General features: G+C 41.4%; 1 protein-coding gene across 2 annotated transcripts in view; it reads left to right on the top strand.

Moving 5' to 3' along the window:
* The window catches only part of LCP1 (lymphocyte cytosolic protein 1), a 49,759-nt gene that overhangs the window by 19,362 nt on the left and 14,116 nt on the right, over window positions 1–16,281 (top strand). For both annotated transcript variants that reach the window (XM_075741828.1, XM_075741827.1), the window contains exons 2-6: window positions 9,899–9,989; window positions 11,653–11,804; window positions 12,558–12,687; window positions 13,984–14,116; window positions 14,731–14,812. In XM_075741828.1, coding sequence (XP_075597943.1) covers window positions 9,923–9,989; window positions 11,653–11,804; window positions 12,558–12,687; window positions 13,984–14,116; window positions 14,731–14,812 — 564 coding nt within the window. In that variant the 5' untranslated portion in view covers window positions 9,899–9,922. The remainder of the gene's footprint in view (window positions 1–9,898; window positions 9,990–11,652; window positions 11,805–12,557; window positions 12,688–13,983; window positions 14,117–14,730; window positions 14,813–16,281) is intronic.

The raw sequence follows: 16,281 nt of genomic DNA, 5'->3' as shown, positions 1-16,281 counted from the left end.
TAAGAGGGTAATTCTAATTCTAGTGATGAAAAACACTGATTCATAAAGCTAAAGTATTTTGGCCTGTATTGTTTACAATACACTCTGCTGCCTGTTAGGACGTTCATACTAGCCTTTTATAAATGCAGTTTTACTCTCCAGAGAATAAATCGAACTGATTCATAGTGGAGCCTGATTGTAGTAGGAACCTCTGCTTTAAAAAATGGCGATATGTGGTGGTCCTAACACTATAGTTGCCTTTTAAGATCTTATCTGTTGAAGCTGGTCAGGCTTGTCCCTTGTCTTCTTTGGGATTTCAGCTCAGGCTGTAGATGAACTGTGACTTGCAAAGGTCTACAGACATTTTAGGCGGTAGTATTGTGAACAGGAGCCTTTGGGCTTAACTTTTGGCTCTCTAAGAGCAGTAGGTTTGCTGGTTTTGTCAGACAGTTGCTTTCTCAGCATGTGCATTTGGTTTGAACACTGTCTGTACAACTGACCCTTAAGCCTGTGAGTAACTTGACTTTTCAAGCAAATAGGACCTCAGGTCTTTGTCAGTGTAGCCGAAGTCACAGGCAGCACTGGAGGGCTGACCCCTCAGTGCTGCAGATATCAAGTGAAGATGATCTCTAGCAAATGGCAGGCAAGATTGTGCCATCAGAAGTGCAGATGGGTGCTCAGCAAATGGCTGTGTGGTTATCTTGGTAAAAGTAGATCACGCCCTGAAACCTCTCCTATAGAGAAACTCCAGGATGTGTCACCTTCCTCCCCTCTTGCTTGTCATGCAGGAGCAGTTTGCCCTCCCGAGACGGGGCCAGAGGGTCTCTGGGGGGTTTGGGAAAAGTCTCTGCGCAAAGACAGGAGATGTGGAAACCCCCTCCATGGTGGGAAACTCCATCAAGGAGGGATGCTAGAGCCAGGAGGGATGGGAAGTACCTGTCTGCCTGCTGGTAACCAGAGTGGGGATTTCTGCTTCAGTCTGGACTATGAGGTGCAGATTTACTGAGTTCAGAAGCTGAAGATAGTGCTCAGAAAAAGGTATTATATGTTGCCAGTTTTGAGTCTGTTTCCTCAATTGAAATCAAGTAAGGGTTTGGAGTGAATACTGTTAAGGTTATAAAATGTTTGAGATCCTATATGAAACTCATTGTACTTCAACAAGTCTAGAGGTGTTGCTTCTCTCTCCCTGCTCACAGAACATACCATGCACTCCATTGTGCTGTATTATGCTACCGTTTTTTTTTTTTTATCCTGTTTCCTTCTGATTTCAGTCATGAGCAGCTTAAAACACAGCTGTGTAGCATGGAGCAGAGCTATCTTGATAGAAATCCTACAGTAAAAGTCATCACCATATGTTTTTTCTAAAGTATGAAAGAACTTGAGAAAGAGATTGAGTAAAAGGGAAGGAAGGAAAGAGATGAGGGAGATCAGGAGAGTACAGTGCATTCAGAAATGTGGCTGATTTTCATGCTTTTAGCCCTTTCATGCAAAACAGTAGACTCCAGTGAAATGCTGATACAAAACGTAAAATATTTATCAAACCGAAAAATATTTATGAAAAAAAAAAAAGAAACACTATTTAGGGTACTGAAACCAGCTGTGCTGCAAAATGGAGTAGCGGGCTCTGCATTGGTTGCTCTGTGTGTCTTTCCTGTTATCAGAGGGGAAAGCTGTAGGATGGGAAATAAATCACCACCCCCGGGTGAGGCAAGCAGGGTGCCCCAGACATGGAGGCAGTGCTCGCAAGGAGAAGGGCGGCACGCTGCCACGAGGGATGCCTGTCAGTGGGGGCTCAGGGACCACACCATAAGGCCAAATTATTATTCAGAGGAAAGGGGCACGAGAGACGGGTGCCTCCTGCTTCTCCAGTTCCTGCTTTGGTTCCCCATTGCACGCTCAGAGACCCTACAGCGTGGCACCACTGCAGGAGCGGGTCCCCAGCAGCAGGACAACCCATAAGGAGGGCTATGTTCAGATGTGCTCTCTGTTTTCTGGTCTGGTTTGGTGGGAGGGAGGGCCTTGCTAAGCCCCTGTGAATCCCTGCTGAAATCAGTGAGGAGTCCTGCAAAGCTGAGGACAGAATACAGCTCCCAGCATGGGAGCAACAGCAACAGATTCACAAATCCAGGTGGAGTCAGTCAAATGCAAATAAACATTTGTATCTAAAAACAATATATCCACCTCCTTTTTACAGCTGGAACATGTTTTTAATATTTTCCATGCACAGAGGAACTGTCCTCCTGCTAACAAGGTGGAAACACAGGCTAGGTTCTCCTTTTCTTGTATCAGATACCAGGCTTTCACAGGACATTTGGGACTGAGTCAATACTTCGTGACCTGACCTTCTGCCATTGGGCTGCAGTATGATGACTACCTCATGGGAATAGGAAGAGAAGCTTTTATCTGTCTGCCCCAAGGTTTTGTGTCCCATCCACCACCCTGGTCGTGATGGGGCAGAGGTGGGGTAACTGCTTGTACCTGTACCCAAAGCATCCCCTGTAGATGTTGTCCTCTTCCCCCACCTTAGTCAGCAAAGGTGGAACTGGGTGGGGCAGAGATTTCCTTGCCAAATAGGACATCTGGTGAATGACTGAAGATGTCTGTCACTTTGTTTTGGTTAAAAAAAAAAAAAAAAAAAAAAAAAAAAAAAAAAAAAGGAAGGAAAAAAAACACTGGAAAGCATTTAAGAATATAAATGTTCCTTTTTCTGTGCAAAAATTCTTAAAAGCTAGCTAGCTTGTGTTGGTAAAGGGATTGAAACCATAAGCGACCCAATAAAAAAATGTACTGTACTGAATCAATACTTTCTTTTTTAAAAAAAATTCTACAGGCTTTGATTGAAAAAAATATGCACGTGTGCTGTGTCCCTGGTAGGATGTATCTGACAGATAAAAGACACATAAGGAGAGTATTTATGGGTTCACAGCTCTGCTTCTTCAATGTCTTAATTTCCTTGAAGGATTAGCACTCCCTGCCGTGGAGTGGTATATTGGTAAGAGATCTCCATTTCTCTACAAGCTCTGTGGATTTTCCCTTCCTAAGCCCTGTTGACTCATATTTGATTTAGGACTCAGGCATCGCATTGACAAATAAGATCCTTTATAAAACAGAACATTAAGAAAATAACTCATGGGCATCACCATGTTGCTTTCTGAAGAGCAATAAATGTCTTTGCTCTGTGTTTCTTCAAATTGTATACAAAATAAAATGTGAAGTGCAACAGCTTAACAATTCCAGTGCCTGCGAGATTTTGCTGTTGCAGGCACCAGTCTTTTAAAATGCCTTTGAGGCAGAGAGTGTCATTTATTGTAGGCTAAACTGTGAATCTTTATCATATACCAGGGAGGAACTATTTGTTATAACTTCAGAAAGACTCCTCTCTGTATTTTGTATGCTGATTTAAACAGCAAGATCCCACCCAGATTGAAGGTACTGTAATATCCAAGTTACACATTACTAATAGAGCCAAGTATGTTTCTGTCTACTTTAGGATTTAAAATTTAATTCACCATCTTTGAGGAAATTAGAAAAAGCCCATATCCATGTGTGTATCTATAGCAACTTAAATAGGGAAATAGCCATACCACTAAGTGCACAGCTTGAAAAATGAACTTTTTTTTTTATGAACCTCCTCACCTGTTCAAAGATGCAGCAATTCTTTGTGCTTCTTCAATGATTTCCAAAGTCCCTGTGCAAGAAATACATCTAATTGACACGTGGTTCAAAACCTGATGGTATTTGCTGGTGCCGTCAGTCATGGTGAGTAGCTGGGTAGCTGAATAACTCACCAGCAAGGAAGAAACATATGGATTCTAGTTTTTATCTTACATCAGCAGCAGAAAAAAAACCTATCACAAAATAATATCCACACTATCTGCCTGTAAGCTGTGACGCCAAACAAGAATAAAGGACATGGATGGGATTGTTTGTTTGTCTAAGGGGGGTGGACACTCTAGAGCGATCGCTGCTAATTATCACTGCTCCAAACCGCCAGTAAGGCTGGGGAAATTTAGTGTCATCCTACTTTGCTGTGGGTGCACTATGGATCTCCCTGCTAGTGCAGGGACACAAGCACATTATTTTGATCAGAACTGTTAAGAGTAATAACAGATAATAATAAATATATGCGAGAAGCATGATAATAGCAAGTATGCTGAGAATATGAAGTTTAACTAGGAGATAAACTATTCTGGATTATGCAAAAGAATATGTTTGGCTGACAAGATGGCTTTGACTGTTGCATTTTAGTGGAAGGTCTTTTTTTTGCTGATGAGCACAAGATGAAACTTTAAAATTGAGGAACTTCTAAGCCACACTGTTGTGATTATAGCATTGATTCTTCTTTCAACATAAGATCCAATGAATAATTTCTCTTTTTCTTACCCCTTGGTGAGAACAAAAATGACAAAAACTTGTCTCCCAAAGGAAACTATTTATCACAGCCTAACTCATAAATCTTCTCCTTTCTTGTTTCCTCTTCAGCCCTTCCATACTGTACAAAATAAGCTGAGCCACGTAATTTGAACAGAAATGCATATGGATATACAGACTTAGGTGTGGGACCTTATGAGAGAAAGGTAGAGGGAAATATTTCTGGGGAGGAATATCCTATCAGGGATAGTCTGATGAGTGACCAGGAATGAGGAGACCCCCAAAGGTGCAAGAAGTATGGGATCAAATATGGTCAAGAATCTCCATTTTCCCTTAAATTTTTCTGGTCTGCAAGACACTTCAGATCTATCACAAGAGTTTCTGTGCAATTCTGGGGCCACTTCTCTTATTCCTGCCTGCTGGCGGCACTGTGCAGGGCAGGCTGTGCTTGCGGGAGGATTGCTGGTGGTGCCTCTTCGGTATCAGCTGGGAAGGAAAGGCTAATGCAGAAAAGAGCTGGGGAAGTATTCCCCAACCCTTACGGAAAGCTGGACATTTGGAAATTGAATTTGTGGATGAGACAAAAAAAGAGAAAAGAAAAGGAACTGGAGCTGTGATCTCTGATAAAGTAGAAGGCAGAGTTTTGTGTGCGGAGGGGGACGCAGTCTTACGCTGCCCTGTGCAACTCTAACAGCTGTGTTTTGCAACATCGAGTGCCTCTTATTTCATCACTTTCAGAAAAAATAAACAAGTTTGAAGAGAAGATAGCAGAAGTAGGGCAATTTATATATGACAGGGAACACACGTAAAATCCTTTATCTCTTCACTCTCCAACAGCTAGAGGGGTTATCGTATTGTTAACAAAGTATTAGTGTGCTAACAAAACACAGCCCTGATGGTAGAAAGTGAGTAAACGTTAGTAATATATTCAACTTTCTTGGCACCAAATTCACAGCTAAGTCGTTCCTGATGACTTAAATATGTGTTTGTGAAATATAATGTTGCCCCATGAAATTTGCTTTCTTGCTTTGAGGAAAGGTACAACTTTATGTCTAGATGTAAAGTGCAGTTTCACATCTTCAAGGTTTTCATCGCCTTGCTTGCAATAAAGCTTAAACACCAGAGAAGTGGAGGAAAATATGAAACAAGGTAACCATTTAATACAAGTTTTGGAAATCTTTAGGTTTTAATGGCTTTGCCATTTATTATTTATATTGCAAGGTGAGTGCACGCTTTGCCAAGTAATACATAACCAGGCAGCTTCTCAGACTATGGCTTCAAAATCAAAAGAGATGAAAGAGCATCAATATCACTGTGTTTCAATTTAGCAGTAAGGTTCAGGTTTTTAGATTATTTTAGTTCTTCCTTTATATTCCAGGCTGAAAATAGTTATTAGAACTCATAAAACATCAGTGTGATAGTAAGTCCTTCTGAGGATAAGGTCAAACAAAAGGAGGCTTTACGGTACGGCTGTAATGTATTGGTTTGGAAACGATGGTAGGAAATGGAGTGCTCCATAGAAGCTCTTTTAATATCAGTTTTGTTACGATTCTCAGCAGCTTTAGTGAGACCATTTTCCCCTTTTTACATTAACCTGTAACTCAACAGTCTTCTGGGGAGGAAGAGTGTGTTTGCACAACTTTTTTTGCTTTTGCAATAGCGGGTTTATGCTGTTTGGCAAACAAGACAAAGTGTCACTTCCAGGCAATGTGTAATTCAGATGTCCTGATGCCATCTGAGGCTCAGTCTGTCTCAAGGTGTGTTTTATTTGGCTTCTGAATTTTTATTACTTTCCATTTCTTTCTTGTTGGCAGTTCCACTGTCTTTCTTGCTCTGACCTGTGTAGCTGTCTTCCCCTCCTTGATGTCCTGCCTCCACATCCATGCTGATGTTCTGACGTTCATCTTGTTCTCTCTAAGGAACTTCAGTTCTTTTACTGATCTTCAATCATGCCAGGTTCAAGATCCTTCCTCTCAGCTGCTGCTGACCTTCGAAATCTCATTTGTGCTGACTGCTAAGCTGTTTGAATTCATTCCTTCTCAAACTCCCCTCCCTCTTGTCATGCCTACCCCCGCCCAGCTTTTCTCTTTGCTTCTTGCCGTACATCTCTGTGCTCGAAGCCATCACCTGGTTCTCATCAGCTGATTTTCCCTGTGCTCCTCCCTCAGCTCCTCATCAGCTATTCCCTTCAAAGAAGCTGTTTCAACTTGTTCATATTGCCCGTCGTCTCCACATATTGTCCTTTGCTGTTGTTTCATCCTCTGCAGTTTTTTATCTGCATCTGTCTTGTCATACCGATTTTGCAAATGGTTTGGAGCAGAGCAGTGCACCGTATGCTTACAATACCTTGTAGATTACCAGTAATCGGACTATTCACCCAGGGTTGTTGGATGCCCTCTTGATGGGATGCCCAAGGTGTTTTCATTTTGCATTGAGGACGGTGAAGTGCTGGAAGTGTTTGATCCCTGGAAGCAAATGACTCTGGTCTTGGTGATAAAATCAGAAGGAATTATCCAGAAGCATTTTAAATTTCTGTGTCCTTAAATATCATCATTTACTTTTAATGATCTAAGCCAAATAAGCAGTTTATATACTGAAAAGTAGCTTTTTGAAAGTGGATTTGCTCCTTTTTGCTGTGCGTTGCTAAAGCTTTGGACTTTTACTCTTGTTTTCCCTATGTTTTTTTTTTTACTACTCAATTTAAAAAATGACAGCAATTTTTAATTGTGAATAACTCTGAAACCTTTAATCTGAAAATTCTGATTTTGATTAATTGAGTGTAAATTTGAAGGCTTCCACGCACTTCACAGAGGTCTTTTGGCTGCAGATGAGCCTAGAAGACCTAGAAGCGAAGACTTTCAACTCTTTTCCCTGCCTTTATTGCAGTCCCTTGCCAAAACCGGGACTAGAGGTAACCCTGAAACTGTGTAGAGGTGGTGGGTGTAAAGGGATTTTCTTGCTGGTATGGATTTTACATGGCAGATGTACTGCGATAGGCACCACTGTCAAACCCCCAGAGAGATGATGGGTTACGATGCACTTGACCTGCCAAAGCAGCTGTGCAGCTGGCAGCGTGGGGCTGCCGGACAGAGGGTGCCTGTCCAAATCTCATCCCTGTGCAAACAGACAGTGGGGTTTTAGTCGGTGAGACCAGGTGATCTTAGATGCTGGAGCTGACAGGCTGAAATAAAGAGATACTAAGGGGATGAAAATGCAGAAGAAACTCAGTTATGTGTTGGAGCGGGCAGTGACGATACCTCCGTCACCCGAGTACAACTACTACTCGGGTGATCGAGAACCAGTTCTCGCACTGGGTTCAGAGATTCATCTGACTTCTCTGCTAAGCGTAGCCACCTTTACAACAGAGTGGATAATATTTCTAATAAAAAAGATGTCATAAGGGTTCATTACAGCAAAGCTCTTCATCCTATTACGTATTATTACTATAAATGCCTGTGCATGTACACATATGTACTATTAATGGATTGTCTGTATTTAACAGATCAGTTAGTTACTGATCAGAGGCCACAACTTCTTTTGCAATCAAGAAAAGTCCGTTTTGTGTTGGTGATAATTTTTTTCAAGGTTATAAAACACTTTGCAAAAGTAGTGTTATAGGCAACAACCTGTGATGTTTCTTATTTGTTAAGCTCTAGAACAGTCTTAATGCTATTAAAAGTTGTGTTGCAAATTATATTGCTTGATCAAGTGACTGGACTGGAAGGGATGATCTTGCAGTGGAATATGGATTTTCTTGTGGTAGTGTAAGATTTTCATGTGCCCAGGTGCATTTTTGGTAAGCCACATGTTGCAAAAACATACAGCATGCAACAGAAAAAGATTGGTAGTGAGGAATCAGGGGCAGGAAGATACCAGGATGAAGGAGGAAGACTATGGATCTAATTTTACTGTAGTCTACATAACCCACGTTGCTAGTGGATCACAGAGATTTTTGCAGGTAATCCTTGAAAGTATGCTGGTTAGAGCCACTTTTAACAGTATATTAATATTTCAGTAGCAATCACCAGCTCTGTTGTGCTGAAAACTGCACATGGGTTCTTGTGCCCTAAGAGCGATTACATTATGGATTATGCTACGTTTCTCTACTTATGAAGGTTGGAGTGTTTGAACAAATTTTTCTCTGGAAGCTGTCCTCACCCTAAAATCACAGTGATGAGGAAGATAAAGGGTGTGTGATCGTACAGGGAGACAGCAGACAAAAAGCTAACCACGTGAGATTGCCTTTGGGCTGTTTCAAAGCCATGTCCATAGTGGTTCTCACAGACAGAAGGAATCAATGCATGAGTTCAGGAGAGCATTAAATCTGAAGCCCATATAGGCTGTATACAACTGTATGTCTTTGCAGAGGACTATAGCAAATTTGTACTTTTTAAAATTGTCCCTGTATATCTTTCTATAAAGTTTGGAATCCTAGCCTGAAGGATGCAATGTTGGTTTTAGTCTGGGAATAATGTATTTCTGCATGTTTTTTTTTCCTTATTTGAACACAGTAGCTACAGCAACCACTTTCCAGAATCAACTCAGGTTTCCATTCTATTCTATTTAAATAGTTGCTTGGTTAATTAATACTTAAAGAGATATAGGACACTAGAGTAATTCTCACAAATACAGAATAATAGATAGTCTTTCTCCTGACCAGTTTCCTCATGAATAGATGCAAGGGACAGTAGGTGCATGAAAAAGCAGAGGGGAATAATGTGCATCTTCTGGCAGTGTATTAAATGATGAGACAAACGGAAGTAAACTTTCCCTTTCTGATTATTAAGAAAGGTGCCTAGAAAGGGACAGTCTAATCAATCCTTTCTCCTGCTTTATATCTTTGATGAGAGGAAAGGCAGGAAAACTCCTTCCAGCCACCCATTCCTAAAGTGCCACCCAACCTCAGGCACTAGCTTAGGTACCTTGCGGGGCAAGTTCCTAAACTCTCCCCATTGTCAGGAAGAGAAGTAGCCCTCTGGGGAGCCCAACTTGGTGATTTTAACACCTTGTGAAGGAGCTTCTCTCCATCCATCCATCCATCCATCCATCCATCCATCCCATAAGGGTGACCAGCCTCCTCATTAGGTACCCAAAGGTAGGTGGTGCAAATATCCCCCGGGGCTCCGGCTCCAACCCTGAGCCGCAGGAGCAGACATGGCTGCGGCTTCTCTGCCAGCACTGCTGAAGAAGCAGGTGGTGAATTGTATTTCCAAAAGAGGAATAACGAGAACCAGCACAATTTTGTCCGCTTTCTCCATGAGAAACAAAAGTTAGCAGAGGTAGGATTTGATTTCAATTAAATTAGCATAAATAAAACTGTTGGGATTTTGAGCAGGGCCTGACAAAACAACAGGAGGGACATGGATTTGTATCTTATGTACGCAGGATTTTACCCCTTCACTTGATTTGGGGATGCAGAGAGGAACTAGGTTTTCAGCTATGGGGAACTGCTCTGAGACTTTGAAAATCCAAGTGAAACACCCTCTTCTTCATCATGATTACAAACCCAAAAAGGCACCAAATAAAAACAAGTGCTTTCTTCTTACAGACCCGCCACTCGGAGAAATAAGAAATGGCATCGACAGCACACTTCTCGGAGGAGGAAATGGCAGAGCTACGAGAGGCTTTCAGCAAAGTCGGTGAGTACAGCGAACAGGAAAGATGCTGCAGAAGTGTGAAGCTGTGGCAGGCTCCTTTCTCATGTACTGACCAGCGCTGATCTGCTGTGTCACAGAAACCACAAAGTCTTTTTCCTGCCACTGCACAGCTCCTAGATGAAACCACATAGCACGCTGCAGAGCAATGGCCTCTTACCGGAGACAGATGGCAGGGCAATGAGTAGCAGGGTTTATGAAATAACCTCAAAAGCTGTACAGAAAACCATGTTGGAAATACTCTCAAGTGTTTTCCTAAGAATATTGTATATTCCTGGCAAATTATTTGGAAGGCAAGAAGTTTTAATTTTAATGTAAACTGAGTACTCCCTCTGGGGAAGAAGAGTCTGGAGACGACAGATGTGGAAATTGCTACAAAATTTGTAATCCCTTTACTATCGCCTTTCAAGCTCTCTATATTTTTAAAGTGTGTGTTTCCTTTCCAAGCCTTTAAAGGTCTCATCTGATTTGCCTCCTTTAAAGTCATGCAGATCCATCACTGTCTGCCCAAATTCTAAGAAAAAAGTCCTTGTGTTTCTCACTGCTCACTTAACTTTTGTTTGCAGATCTGTCAGCCTTGCTGGATTATGTGTTAATCAGTTGTCCTTATTGCTTCAGGTGATGATTGTTGGATTTCTGAGCACACAGTAGTCCAGGCTGGCAATCTTAAACATCTGGTCACTGTGTGTGCCCAGTACACCCGATGTAATGACAAAGCAAATGCTGGAGAGAAGCGCTCATTCATCACCCAGACATTTCCCTCTCCAAGTCCAGATCCTTTTGTTGTATGACTTCAAAAATAGATAGGATGCTCTTTGCATCTGTATTACCCTGTGCTACAGGTGCTGAGAGCTGAGTGCCTTTTTGCTGCACGCAACAAGTGACTCATGTTGCAACTTACCACGCAGGAAATCGGCACATGCTTCATGAAATCACCTTGGCTCTAGGCTCGGGAAAAAAAGCCTTCAGAACAAGAAGCACATAGCTATATAAAAAACAAAACTAAATATACAACCATATGTAACTATATATATATATATATAAAACTATATACATAAACATAGTGTTTTAACAGAAACTAGTGATCTTCTGATAAAATCTGGCCCTGGCTCTTGTAACAGGCTCAGCAGGGCTATCCGTGTTAGCACCATCACAGAGAAACACCCAAGTTTTTATTTTAAGCCTCTAAACTCATGACTTCTGATGATATTAGATGCAGAAAAGAGGCCAAAATCACAAGTTATATCTCTGTCTATATGCATATGTAGGGTATAACTCTGTATTGCATCAATATCCATTTTTTTTAGCTGTTCTGTAGACAGGATAGCCCCTCAATAAATCACTTCTTACATGTTTGTCTCTATATAAACCTTGGAAAGTCAATTATATCCATCTAAACATAGCTTTGTTAAGATATTACTATACGTCTAAACCATAAATTCATCACTGTGAATTTTTGTTAAATGGTGATTGTAATTTTTTCTTGGGTGTGAATGACACTGCAGGGGTTGAAAATACGGGATTTCAGGATAACAAATCTTTATATATAAAGTACATTTCCCCAGGTAAAATAAAAACAACAGTCTTTGTGTGCATGAAATTTCATTAGGCTGATGTAGAATCTAAATATTTGCTTTAATCTTTGCAGATATCAGTGGGAACGGCTTTATCCACGCCAATGATTTAACAGATGTGTTGAAGGCAGCCAATCTCCCTCTCCCAGGATATAAAGCCAGAGAACTCATTCAGAATTTGACAACCACGGGGGATGGCAGGATAAGTTTTAATGAATTTATTTCAGTAAGTAAGATGTTATTTATTTAGTCAGTAAGATGCCAGGTGGGATACTCAAGGTGGTCCCCAGGGCACAGCAGAGGCACAAGCACAAGGTCTCGTGGGCACCTAGTTAATCCAAGGAGTCCTCTCCCTGGAAAAAATGAGCGCAGGAGGTAACCAAACTAGAATTCCTGCAATTAACTGAGACAAGTTACATGAATGCAGCTGTGTGTTGAACAGACAATATCTTTCTGTTCGGTTAATGCAGCAGGATGAAGTTTTCCAGCTATAAGTTGCAAAAATATTATGTTCTAGCTAGATGCTTACAAAAAATTTTAGCAGGTTGAAACTGAAAACTTTATGGGGCATATTTTTCTATTAAAAAGCTGTTTCTTTTTCTGGTCTGAACTGGGACAAAAGCAAATGCTAAAATAGTGGAGTTTCCCTTGGGATGGAGAAACAGATTTTTACTTCTCCTTTCTTCAAACTGAAATTGTTAAAGGCCCTCCTCCTGCACATCTTAGCTCCGTGGTTTCATAACGTATGTTTCTGTGACTTAGATGACCTTTGTTCACTGCTTTGACAACTTAAAAGCTGCGTATGATCCTGTTCCACCACAGTAGCTACACAGATTTTATACAGAAACTCACTGAATACCACACAAGCTGTCCTTGCCTATGTATGAAGCATAGAGGAGGTGTCTCCTGGCCCAAAAGCTCCCTGTTTTATCTTGGTTTAATTTGCCAAAATTTTAAAATTGCCTCTTGTGCTTGAAAGATTTTCCAAAACCTGAAGAGCGATGACGTTGCTAAGTCATTCCGAAAACAAATCAACAAAAAGGAGGGGATCTGCGCTATCGGTGGGACATCCGAGCAGTCCAGTGCTGGCACACAACACTCTTACTCAGGTAGGTACAGCTGTCCTATACTGACAGCAACAAGGGACAAGTGTGCCCTTGGAGATCACCTGCACCTTATCTTGGTGCAAACCCAGGTGCTCTGGCCTCGGTGAGCTTCGGCGGCTGTTCAGGCGAGGCTGGTGCAAGGCAAAGAGCTGTGAAGGTGACAAAGCACCAGAGCAGGGTCTTTGTCAAAAATAGTGTGAGCCAGTTTACTAGGGTGGGCAGAGCTGTGGCTGTGGAAGGAAGCTCCAGCTGTCTTAGCTTCCTTTACCATAAAGGCATTGCAGCTCTGCTGGAGAACAGCCTCCTGGCACAGCTGCAGCAGCACAAGGTCTGGCCCATTGCTGTCCCCACTTACCGGCGAGGCAAGGCATGGGTTCCCCGCTATTGCTCACCTATTTCCTTGTACATTTTACCAGTTCTTTGGTAGTTTCTCTGTAAACTCACCTGTAACCAAATGGTTCCTGACCTATTTCTAAAGAGGGCATGACCCCATCAGGAGTCTTCTCCCAGTCTGTTTCTCCAAGCTGAAGGTTTGGGGCAGCCATGATTGCTTCTGCTGCTTCCTGGGCACAGACCACTCTGAAGCAGCTCTGCAGGGAGGAGGTCCCACCTTTGGCTGTCTTCTTCAGGGACAGGGAACTCTGGAGAATGGAGAGCAAAGGATGCTTCCAAGGTCTCCACCCACCTGAGCACAGAGGACACCTCCTCTGAGCTTCTGGGGGTGGTGTGAGCTGCTGCTGGTACAGGGTAGCTACATTACAGCCCTCTTGGACTACAGGGAACATTTGCCCATTACCCTCTGAATGCTCCTTGTAGGAGTTCAATACATCCCGGCCACGCTCTTCTAGATATTCCACACACAGAAGGTGTAATGTACAGTAAAGACTTCACTTATTTGAACTTATTTGAAGTTATGTGGGATTTCAATTTAATAGAGTGATACAACAATGCATTCAAATTACAGTGCAAGTACAAATTATGCTTAGCAGAGCATAGCAACTGCAGCATACAGTTGAATCACATGAACTTCATTACCAATTTCTATAATAGGTCTGCCCTCGTGACACTGGGCAACCCCAGTCAGTGGGAAGGAGTATGGAAGGAATATTAACCATCTCAAGCCCATTTCTGTCTTCAGATCATTTGCCTGTCTCCTCAGAGCCTTCTTCCCTTGTAGGGCGTTCATTGATCAGTCACACTGATGAGAGAGTCTTCTCCCCCAGGAGTTCTGCCTTTATAAGTAAAACAATGGTAGAGATACTGCACAACAAACTGATGGATTTAATGTTGTGTCCACAGAGGAAGAAAAGTATGCCTTTGTCAACTGGATTAATAAAGCCCTTGAGAAGGACCCTGACTGTAAACACGTGGTCCCAATGAATCCAGAAACAGATGACCTCTTCCAGGCTGTTGGTGATGGCATAGTGCTTTGGTAAGTAATACTTATTTTTCTCACAAATAGGAACCATGAGTCTGCAGAAGCTCACACCTCTACTTACATGGAAGCTGCTGACTTTACATTAAGCTTATGAGTCTTTGCAGATTCAGGGCCTTAATAATGCTATGGTTTTGTGTTTGGGTTTTGTTTTTTTTTTCCTCTTTGAAAATATAAAGCTTCTTTCATGTTAAATGAGCATTTGTCTTTGCCTCCAGACCCTTGCAATAAGATTAAGTCAGTGAAATTTGAGGAGTTAGTTGGTTTTATTTTTGTCCAGGGACTTTTTGGGGTTCACATGAAGCAGCACAAGATAGTGAGTCTTTTCACAGAAATTTTCTGCACAATAAACTTCTCACACAACTTCACCTCGTGGGATTTTTGGCCTCACACCTATAGTACAATCTGCACGTGACCCAAAAGAATTTCTCGAGTATTGCGTATGTGCCTGTGTGTGTACGTGCAAAACCAGAGGCTGACTATCTATATTTGTTCAGTAACTGTCCAGCTCTTTGACTTGTCCTACAGTGTAGTGACAAAAGGTATATTGTATTATTTTGTGCACGCATAGCTAGTAGTGTATTTCTTGTTGTTTTTTCTTTTATTTCCAGTAAGATGATCAACTTTTCAGTGCCAGATACCATTGACGAGAGAACAATCAACAAAAAGAAACTCACGCCCTTCACAATACAGGTACTAAAGATTCTTTGCTTTTCCCCTTAGGATGCTTTGATATAATAACTTAAAAGCAAATGCTGGAGATAACATGCTCCTGCCCAACACAATCAGGCAAAGTAGTTTGTGCCAAAGTGAAATGCTCAGGTCCATGTCATAAAGACATAAAGACATATTTCTGCTTCTTTCCAAACATATGAGCAATCTGACTATACAAACTGTGTTTATATTTGCACTTTAACCCAATATATAATGTTTACTAGTTCAAAGCTTTAGATACCTTTGTTGTAGATGCCATATGAATGTAAGAGCAACTAGATAATAAGGTCACCAGTTCCAGTTGGAGTAGCTCTCAGAAGGCTGAACCTCACATCCAAGGTCACACAAGCATGGCCATGGACTGGCAGTCTGATGTCCTCACCAAAACATTAACTGTGATCTAGAGAGTACCATGGTATGCAACATGCCTGAGATGGGACCACAGCCTTTGCCCACCTTTTAGTCCACGCTATTTCACCTTGAATACAGAATCCCTTCTTTATTTCTATTACATGCACATGTATATGATGTAAAAATTGGACAAAAAAAAAAAAATTTCACCTATTTAAAGTTTATTGTGTTTCTCACTCAGCGGTATGTGGAGAGATATTTTTATATGAATAGCATCTATGTATCTGGGTACAGAATATAAATAGATATATGGAATAGATATGAACCTAACCCAGTTTAGCCCTCAGCTACTCTGATTTGATGGAACATTAGCCAGGCTCAAGTAAGCTCAGAAGCCATTAAATTGGATTTTTATGCTGTATACCACATTTTTCAGTTCTAATCATTTTGGTCAGCAGCATAGCTTAGTGATGCAGCTCAGATCAATCCCTGTCACATGTAGACATGATTTGATCAATATAGCTTCCACTTTAACTTAACCCTTTTACAGCTGTCTGGTGGAGAAAAGGTAATTAATTTGAAACGCTCCAATTTTTTTAGCTTATGAGCACTATAACTCTCTCTGCATTTAGTATCTAATCAAATCTCTCTGTCATGCCAGCAATGATTAAATTCATGTGAAACATTGCAAATCTGTGTGATAAATTATATTTTCCAAGCTTCTTTGCCTGCTTTACTTGCCCTCTGTTTACCAAGCCACCTTTTTTAAATAGTGCAGACACGTGGGTCAGATTTTATTTTACCCTTCGTTTTAAATGGGAATGAAGTGGTGAAGGAATATAACATTCCTGAAACATCACTTTATTTCTGCCCCTCACGGTGAATCACAGAATCCCTCTGCTTCTGCTGAACGCTTCCAGACCAGGACTCTGTACTCCAAAGTTCAGAAAGAAAATATCCAGGCTTGACCAATTCTGACCTTGGCTGAACCGCAAGGTTAAAAACTCAACAGGTCTATTCATACTGATTCTTATGACCACGTATACATTGCCAGCCAGCAACTTATTTGTATCTTAGCTGTTAGGGCTTTTGCATTG

The sequence above is a fragment of the Balearica regulorum genome, chromosome 1, assembly GCF_011004875.1.
Source record: "Balearica regulorum gibbericeps isolate bBalReg1 chromosome 1, bBalReg1.pri, whole genome shotgun sequence".
Classification (NCBI taxonomy): Eukaryota; Metazoa; Chordata; class Aves; order Gruiformes; family Gruidae; genus Balearica; species Balearica regulorum.
The sequence above is the reverse complement of the archived record's forward strand: the minus strand, read 5'-3'. Positions and strand labels throughout refer to the sequence as shown.